The 9,563-nt window shown below is 50.9% G+C and overlaps 1 protein-coding gene across 1 annotated transcript in view; it reads left to right on the forward strand.

Annotated features, from left to right (window-relative positions):
* TULP4 (TUB like protein 4) overlaps window positions 1-8,689 on the forward strand; it is a 1,536,781-nt gene extending 1,528,092 nt beyond the window's left edge. Inside the window, exon 15 of the mRNA XM_069607877.1 lies at window positions 7,713-8,689. Coding sequence (XP_069463978.1) covers window positions 7,713-7,829 — 117 coding nt within the window. The 3' untranslated portion in view covers window positions 7,830-8,689. The remainder of the gene's footprint in view (window positions 1-7,712) is intronic.
* Window positions 8,690-9,563: the final 874 nt, after the last annotated feature.

The following is a 9,563-nucleotide window of genomic DNA, read 5'->3' on the forward strand; positions in this document are numbered from 1 at the left end:
TTCCACTGCGGGCCTCAGTTCTGTCTGTATTGTGTAACCTTCTGGGACTGCCAATGTGAGGGCAGGGCAAGCTGCAGTATGGAGCCAAGATTCAGTAATGGAAAGGAAGTTGTATTTTTCTAACTGTAAAAGCTTAGCTATCTCTGTGGCGTGGAGGGAGCAGGCATTTATTAAGGCTCCTTTGAGGTGTGGGGCATTACTCACGGTTAGTAATTTTGATGGGATCTGATTTGGTTTCATTCTGTGGGGCTTCATTATATGGTTTGATCTGTTGCCATTTCTTAGGTGATGGATGAGTGGGTGGTTTGGTTAGTGGGCATGTTTTCCTATTATTTGCTATATTTGTAATGACAGTTGACCTGGAGGGTGGTTCAAATAATTTAGGTAGCCTGGAGCGGAGTCTAAGGTTTCTGATAGGAGGACTACATGGTCTATTAGTGTTGGGTGCGTTGGGGTTTAGTGGGCGTACAAGACTCGGGTTACTGGGTGACAGTAGTGTCAATGGGATGTCCACAAGTGTTGATAGTTGATCTGTCATAGATGAGTGGGAGGAGTAGACTTGTGTTGCTGGTTAGAGATGAGGTTTAGAATGGCCCTTAGTAGGATTGTATATAGGCCCGTCACAAACATAGTGAAGCTGCGCCGTCTGTGAGAGATGGCTATTTCGTGTTACTACCAATCAGCTGTAGTATCAGTGTGGGTTTGGTAGGCTAGTTTAGGAGTTACCACTAGGATAAAGGGCACACTTTGGCATTGGCAGCTAGTTCGAGGTTGCTACAAGTAGGGTACAGAACACACTATAGTAAAGTGGGCTAATTCAAGATTGCTACAGGTGAGGTGAGAAGTGCACTTTGTCATAGTAGGCTAATTCGAAATTACTATCAAAGAGTAGAGCAACACGTTCTGGCATGAGCTTGTTACATGGAATAACACCCTTGGTGTGATAGGCTACTTCAAAATGTCTACAGATGGGATAAAAAGCAGACCATGGAATGTACGACAGATTCGAAATGGCTACAAATAAGGTAGTGTAACACACATTAGCCTAATAGTCTGGTTTGAAATTGCTACAAGTGGGTAAGAGGCACTATGGTATAGTAGGCGGATTCGGAATGGCTACAAGCGGGCTAGTGCATCAGACATTGGCATGATAGGTTGGTTCATAATCACTACAAGTGGGGTAAAAAGGACACTGGAATAGTGGGTAGATTTGAAATGGCTACAAGTGTGGTAGTGCAACATACATTGCTGCAAATGTGGTAAAAAGCTCATATTGGCGGGGTGGGCTAGTTCGCAATTACTACCACGGGGTAGGCAAACACATTTGCAAGTGGGGTCTGTTTGGCGGTACTGATGGGTAGGCATAGGCGGGTAGCAGTTTTTGTTAGTTACTTAGCAGGCTTTAAAAAAGGACAAAAGTAGGGGGCATAACTGTGCAAACATATTGCGGGTAGGTCTTGACGATGGTTTGTATATGCAAGATAGAGACATTTATAGTACCTTGCAGAAGCAATGGCGGCTGCTTATAGTGGTGAAGTGGCAGATCGAGTCGTTCACGGTGTGATCGGAGGACGCAGCATCGTAGAGGCACCGCTTATTGGAGTAAACGATGGCCAGTAGGCGAGAAACAGTAACAGCTGGTCTGCCCGACGGTCGATGAAATGTCGCAGACAAGAGCACACAGGCCCTTTTGGTAGGCCCTTCTGCGCAGGGCTTCCGGAGTGCGGCTTCCGCCTATCGGTTGGCGTGAAGGTCAGATGTGGTAGTGCCCAGCCAATCCACGGCTGAGGCACAAGCGCTTAGAAAGCTGGTATAGCGCAGTTACGAATTGTAATGATAATATTCAGGAAAATAGTCGGCGGCTTCGCGTCTCGTGTTGCTGTGATAAAGGGGTTCTTACCCTTGCTGATGCAATTGTAGGGCAGGGGAGAAGGGCTCCTGCCCTCTCCTCTCGAAAATAAGGCTGCTACAAAGGAATCCAGGGCGCAGACGGGCCCTTTTGTGCAGGGCTTCCCAGTGCCGCTTCCACCTATCGGTTGGCGTGAAGGTCGGATGTGGTGGTGCCCAGCCAGTCCACGGCTGAGGCACAAGATCAGGCAAAATAGCATAGTGAATCTGCGGAGAGCATGGCGGCCATTCACTGCGTTGTCGGTAATGGCGGACAATGGAAGTTTATTTAAAAGCTGGAGTCTGCAGGTCGTGTCTATACCAGAAAAGCGCTCAGAAAGCTGGTATAGCACAGTTACAAATTGTAATGATAATATTCAGGAAAATAGCTGGCGGCGTCGCGATTCGTGTTACTGTGATAAAGGGTGTGGTGACCTGGGTAAACCCTGTGATGGCGTGCGGGCCCCACAGGGTCTGAGCATTAGCGCGCGCGGGCGGGCGCGCAAGAACGTACGCCGGAGACGTCTGGTTGTTCCGGTGCTACGGCGCGAACTGCCCGGGCACCGCCTTTATTATTTCAGCGCGCATGCGCCGTCCTGCTGGGCCGCGCATGCGCACCTCGTGTACTACGTACACAACATCCCTCCTTTTCCCCCCAAACAACGAACACATTGAACAGTGGAGCCAACGTGGCTCAAATCAAACTGTACTTAACAGGGCTTGTTACTCATGCCGCTGAGTCCATGATGAAATCCTGGAATCTTTGCGGCGGACGACGTCCTTCCCTGCGCGGGTACCTGGGTAACCTCCCTCGGGGTTCTCTGGTCCCCCGGGGTCCTCTGGCGGTTCACCGCCTCCCTGCGGCGCCTCCGCTGTTTGTCCTTGGTTAGGATTAGTTTCTTCTTCCGCTGCCACAGGTCCTATGCGCTTGAAGAAGGATACGTTTCTGGTTACTGTACCCCGCGCATCCGCAGCTGTGACCATTGACCCTTTGACATGAGTGACTCCCATTGGTTGAGTTTCGTAAGTCATCGAGAGTTTCCCTTCCGGTTTCCTGTTCCGGACTAGGACGGTGTCTCCTACCGCTATCTCTTTCTGGCAGCCTCCGCCTTGTTGTTTCGTTCTCGTTTCTCGCTGCTCTTTCTGCTGTCACCCGTGCGCTATCGATCACTCCTGGGTGTCTGTCTCCCGCTTCGGGTATCAGCCCTCTGGGTATTCGCCTGAACAGCGCCTCGGCGGGTGCGATTCCGGTGGATCTATGTGGGGTGGACCGGTATTCACGAAGAAAGTCAATTAGATTGTGTCGTAGGTCCTCCCCTCCATTGACAGAAATTCGAAAATTCTTGTTCAGTGTCCGCATGAATCGCTCAACCTCTCCATTGGCCCTTGGCCATAGTGAGGTTACCTTCCGGTGCTTTATACCTCGCTCTTCGCAATACCTAGCAAAACGCTGTCCTTGGAACGGCGCTCCGTTGTCTGAGCAGATCTCAAAGGGGAACCCATGGGTGGCGAACATTTTGTCCATTGCTAGGATGGTGTGATCACTGGCGGTGGATTCTACGAGCTTCACTTCCGGATACCTCGACCACTGGTCCGTGATCACCAGGAAATATAGGCCCCTTCCGGTCGAGCCGAAGTCTGCGTGCACCGTTCCCCATGGTACGTCACTCCGCTCCATGGCCTGAATGGGTGGGCCCCTTTCCACAGGACTCGTAGCTTGGCAGGGAATGCAGGTCCTCACAAACTCGGTCACCCTGTGCTCCAGATCGGGAAACCAGACCTTCAGCCTGAGGCGTGCCTTCATCTTGGCCATGCCTTGGTGCCCTGTGTGGGCAAAATGGAGGACCCTCATGACCAGTGACCTGGGGATCACGATCTGGTGCCCTCGCAGTAACAGACCGTCCCTGGACACCGAGAGCTCGTGTCGAGCTTTCCACAGCAGTTGCAGGTCCCTTTGCACATCCGGGTTCCTCCTGGTGTTGTTCAAAAGGATGTCCCGCCACTCTCCTGTGGCCACCGCCCTTTTCACCCTCAGGAACGCCTCGTCTGAGTTCGAGTCGTCCGCAATGTCCTGTCTCGATAAGGCCACGGGCAGGGCCGATTCAATGACGAGGTGTACGGCGTCCCCAGTGTCGGTCATCTCCACGGGACTCTGGGTATCCCTCGTGCCTGGGTGACGAGAAAGATAATCGGCTGGGTTATGTGTACCTGGGCGGTATACTAGCTTGGCGCCGTATTCCATGAGGGATAGCATCCATCTCTCGATGCGGGGTGGCGGCTTGGATGATGTTCCTGACAAAATAGGAATCAGGGGTTTATGGTCCGTTATCACGACGACAGGTTTGCCGAGGATGTAAATTCTGAAGTGTTTGCACCCCCACAGGATGGCAAGGGCCTCCCTTTCTATCTGGGAATATCTCCTCTCCGTGTCGGTGAGGGCTTTGCTGGCATATGCTATGGGCCTCATGACTCCTAGTTCGTCTGCCTGCATGAGGACTGCCCCCACTCCCACCGGGCTGGCATCGACCACAATCTCCGATTCCCGGCTGGGATTGAAATAGGCCATTGTTTCCTGCTCTGACAGGGCTTCTTTGATGGTCCTGAAGGATCGTTGTTCATTCTCAGTCCACTGCCAGGCTACGTCGTTCCTGGTGAGTGCCCTCAGTGGTTCCGACAGAGAGGCCAGGTCTTTGATAAAACGGCCGCAGTAGTTGGCCATCCCTAAGAAGCTCCGTACTTCGGCCGGTGATGTGGGTGGAGGTGCATCTCTAATGTCCTTGACTTTTCCAGGATCCGGGGATATGCCCCCAGCATGGAAGGTGAACCCAAAGAATTCCAGTCGGTCCTTTAGGAATTCGCACTTTTCTTGGTGCAGGGTTAAACCCACCGCCTGTAGTCTCTCAAAAGTGTTCTCTAGCCGTTTAAGATGTTCTATTTCCGACCTGGCAAAGACCAAGATGTCGTCGGACATGTTTATGACTCCTTTCAGTCCGGACAGGGCTCCTCTGATGGCGTTTTGGAAAACCTCCGCTGCGGACGAGATTCCAAAGTTTAGTCTTTTGTACTGATACAGCCCCTCGTGAGTAGTAAATGTCATAATGTACCTCGACTCGGGGTGTAACTCTAACTGGTGATACTCAGACCTGAGGTCCAGTTTAGAGAAGACTCTGGCACCTTGGAGTTCTCCGACGATGTCATCTAGAGTGGGTGTGAGGTGACGCTCCCTTTTGATGGCGGCATTTGGGAGCCTCATGTCCACGCAAATGCGTACTGCCCCCGGTTGCTTCGGCTTTGGGGCCACTACGATAGGCGAAACCCAAGGGGTGGGGCCTTCCACTCTTTCAATGATGTCTCGGTCGACCAGCTGCTGCAATTCCTCCTCCACTTGGGCTCTTAAGTGAAAAGGAATCCGGCGATGTTTGAGGGCCGTCGGCCTCACGGACTTGTCGATATGTAAGTGTATGGGCTCTGCTTTCAGTTTTCCAATGCCCTTGAAGAGAGTTTCAAATCTGTGTAGCATGCAGATCGGCATGGTATACTCCAAACGAGAAGTGGACAATGTCGAGTGCTTCTGATGCCGCACAGCTCAACAGGGAATGTGGGCTGACGCTGGTGACAAAGAACCTTGCTTTGATAGTGTTCTGTCCATGAGAAACTGGGGCTACAAACACACCTTGGATGGGTAGAGGTGTTTCCCCTCCGAAAGCATATATTCGCGCTATGGACGCAGACAGCTCCGGTGGGCTTGGCAGGGCCTCGTAATGTTTGGTGGCCAGCACACAGACCGACGCCCCAGTGTCTATGAGAATGGGGGTGGGGACGTCATTGATGTTAACAGTGCATGTGGGTTGGCGTCTCGTGCCAGGACCTTTCACAATGCTGGAAATGAAGAAAATCTCTTCCTCCTACTCCTCCTCTTCTGCGATGTCCAGGTCCTGCAGACCCTGATCGATCAATGAGATGCCTCTCACTCTGCGAGCGCCTCCACGTCCAACTCTCTCCGGTCCTCTTCCTGCCTCTACAGGGGCGGCAGCCCGGCACATCCTTGCATAGTGCCCCGGTGTGCCACACCGGACGCACGTTCTAGACTTAGCAGGGCATTCACCTCCGTGGGGGAGATCATATCCACAATAGGAGCAAGATGAGGCGTTGCCTGGTGTGGGGGGGGGGCATCAGGCCTTCTCGGCACCCATTTCAACCTTCCCGCTGCTGAACGTCCCACAGCAAATGCGTCTTCATCATTCTTCGGTCTCGTGGCAGCGTCCATTCTCGCACCTCTGGCTTCTGCCAGCTCATGTGCCCTTCCCAGGTCCAAAATCTGCTGGAGGGTCAGACCAGGTTCTCTCAGTACTTGCCTTCTAAGCTTGCCGGAGCTGCGCCACTGCAATAGCTGGTTGCGGACCATTTCTTCCTCATCGACCCATCTGCAGGAGGTCGCCAGCTGCCTCAAACGGGCACAGAATTTGTCTAGAGGCTCGTCGTCTAGTTGTCTTTCGGCGCCCATGACAAATCTATCAAAATCCACATTTGCCATGGGGAGAAAATGGTCTTTGAGTGCCTGCTTGACTGCGTCATACGTGACCACGGGGATGACAAGGGAATCGTAGAACTTGTGGACTTCCGCGCCTGCCGAGTAGATCATAGTCGCGATTTGGTGTCATCATCGTCCACCCCAGATGCCCTGAAGAACATATCTAGCCTCTTGACCCACAGCAGCCACTTCGGGCCCAGTTTGGAAGGGGGGCCAGTTGTATCGAATTCAGGCATGGGGGCCAGGGAGCTGCGAGATCTGCGCGGAATTGGGGCTATGGCACCCTCATCAGCAGTCTCTTCGCCCATTTCTGCGTCACGTACTCACAGTTGTCTTTTCCTAGAATGATGGGTGGCTTGTCCTGGGCTAGTAGTAGTGCTGGGGTGTAGAAACCCACTTCTTTCTTCTTTGATGCCACAGCCCTACGCCTGCAGGACTGTGGGAGTTCCAAAAATTGAGTAGTTTTCCCAAAACACAGCTGGCAGGTGGCGCACGAGCACCCACTCGGGCCGCAACCACTGCAGCTGTGTGTGAGGAGAGGAGCGAGCGAAAATAAAATGGCCGCCGGCACTCAGCGGGTCCGTAATACGGAAGAGCTTTCCGTCTCTCCGAGGCTGTCGGAGCAGGGAAGTCGTCCGTACCTCCTCGTCGCCAGTGTGGTGACCTGGGTAAGCCCTGTGATGGCGTGCGGGCCCCCCAGGGTCTGAGCATTAGCGCGCGTGGGCGGGCGCGCAAGAACGTACGCCGGAGACGTCTGGTTGTTCCGGTGCTCCGGCGCGAACTGCCCGGGAACCGCCTTTATTATTTCAGCGCGCATGCGCCGGCCTGCTGGGCCGCGCATGCGCACCTCGTGTACTATGTACACAACAAAGGGATTCTTATCCTTGTTGATGCATTTGTAGGGCAGAGGAGAAGGGCATCTGCACCGCTCCTCTCGAAAATAAGGCTGCTTGTCAAATGTCTCACCCACGAGGTTCTTGAAGTCTATAATAAGTTTTTCCTAACTGTTAATTCTTACTGCAATGTCTACAATTTCAGAAGATTAAAACATATTTCATGAATTATGGGCACCTATAGAAGGACTGGTAAAAACAATCTCGCTTGATTGGCCTTAATGGTGTAATCTCCTGTATTCTATTGTTCTGAGAAATTGTGATAATGTTTCACTCTTTAGGTAGCATGTATATACTTAATCAGGCCTTCACAGTCTTCATCTGTATGTGTTCAGCTTTTTTTCTGTCTGGCTTCTTGGTTGTTAGACACGTTTCTAACTCTTTTCCTTGTACTTCTCCAGGTGATGCAGTTTGGAAGGATCGATGGCAACGCATACATTCTGGATTTCCAGTACCCGTTCTCAGCTGTGCAGGCCTTTGCTGTTGCCCTTGCTAATGTGACGCAGCGCCTGAAGTGAACTGTGCAGTAACTAATGGGCGTAGCCCCATTTACCCAGCTCCTCACGTGACATTGCAGCCAGGACAACTGAAAAATCCAGCATCTGCTATTGTAGGTGTGCATATGATGACGGAGAAAGGAGAGGCGGAAGTGCTGGTCGTAAAACTGGAAACTTACCTGGTGTCTAGAAGAGGGCAACAAAACAATTTTTTATATGCACTAGTCCTGATATTTGACAGCAAGCACGCACAAAGGTTGGGCCTTTCATTCAGTGTTATGGTGGGAGTGTGGCTTTTTGCTTGTACTGGTGGTTCTGCTGTGTTTGCTGCAATAGTTTGGAGAGAAAAAAATAAAAAAAGAAGGCTGCCGTTTTCAAATAGACTACCTTATATAATGTAATAACAATTTTTTTCATTTTGTTGAATCAGTGAAAGCAATTTTTTTCTGATCCTGTTTGTATCACCACAAAGTCAGTAGCAGCAGCAGATATGTTATACTTGAAGACAATAAATGTTTTATGCTGGAGTTGGACTGGATGCTGCAGGCAACAAGGTGTGTCTTCAGGCCGGCACCTAATTCATGACAAGAAAATGGATATCCGCATGGTTCTGAAACGTTTTGCATTGGAGAAGAAAATGTTTTTGTGCTCTTCTGTTGGATACGTGCTTGGGAAAATGTCATTGGTTTGTGGAGCATGGAAGAGATGATGCAGGGGCTGTGTGATTTTGCAGTGTTTGTGCACGCCTGGTTCGAGTATCTGTCCTATTTTTGTTGTGTGCCAGGGAACCCTTAACACAACCCAGGACCGGTTTATCAAAGAACTGCCTCGCCTTCAATATACTGTGCAAGATGTCAATAAATTATTTGGAGTGCTTTGAAGGGAATGTACTTTCATTGTGTAGAAGAGCATGCAAAGAAGCCGGATTTGCACAAAGGGTTATGTGGTGCATTTTAGAGCCAAGCGTTGGCATGGTTAAGAAGGATATGCCCATGTTTTACAGGCTATCATGTGCAGTTTGGTCGACTACTTTTGGTTTGGTTGATATGCATGTATACGTGTGTAAGGGATTGGGAGGTGGGGTTGGGGGGCAGATGGTAGGGGAGAATTGTTAACAAGGGAAATTCGCATTTCGGTTCACCAAATTGTAGGCTATCAAACAATAGTCTATGTAACATTCTCCAGCATGGGGTCTGGCATGGATTCACATGCTCATGAATATTCCCCGTCGTCAGGCCGGGAATCTTCGGTATAGAAAAAAATCAGTATCAGTTTCGTTTCTGATCTGTCTGTCTTAGAAGTAACCAATCACTGCTCTCTGGGTCATACTGCCCCCAGCCAATGACTGCCCTCTCCCTAAGCCCAGCCTCCGGCAGCCATCCTCAGATTTTTACCGCACGTTCAAGTGTTGGGAGTCCTCGTGCTGTAGCTCTCAAGCTTTTGCTGCGTTTTCGCACTTTTACAGGAGATTTTTCTCATTTTTCGGTTAAATAGAGCCTCAAGCTCCACCGTTTCTACATCTGATCAACGGGGATTCGTTTCGGAGTTTTCTACGCCCCTCAAGGGTGAAGATTTCATTGAGTTACGCTTTTGGAGGATTCCAGAAGTTCTGAGGCCTACCCCGCACATGGCCCAGGAGAAAGGAAGCTCGACGCCCGGGAAGCTGTTCAGGACCTGCCCTGGATGCCAGCTTCAGAATGTTTTCAAGGAGGACGAGCATTTGTTATGCCTCTACTGTCTCCATGAGGACAAGAC

Source organism: Ambystoma mexicanum, chromosome 4q (genome assembly GCF_040938575.1).
Source record: "Ambystoma mexicanum isolate Mex_15411 chromosome 4q, UKY_AmexF1_1, whole genome shotgun sequence".
NCBI lineage: Eukaryota > Metazoa > Chordata > Amphibia > Caudata > Ambystomatidae > Ambystoma > Ambystoma mexicanum.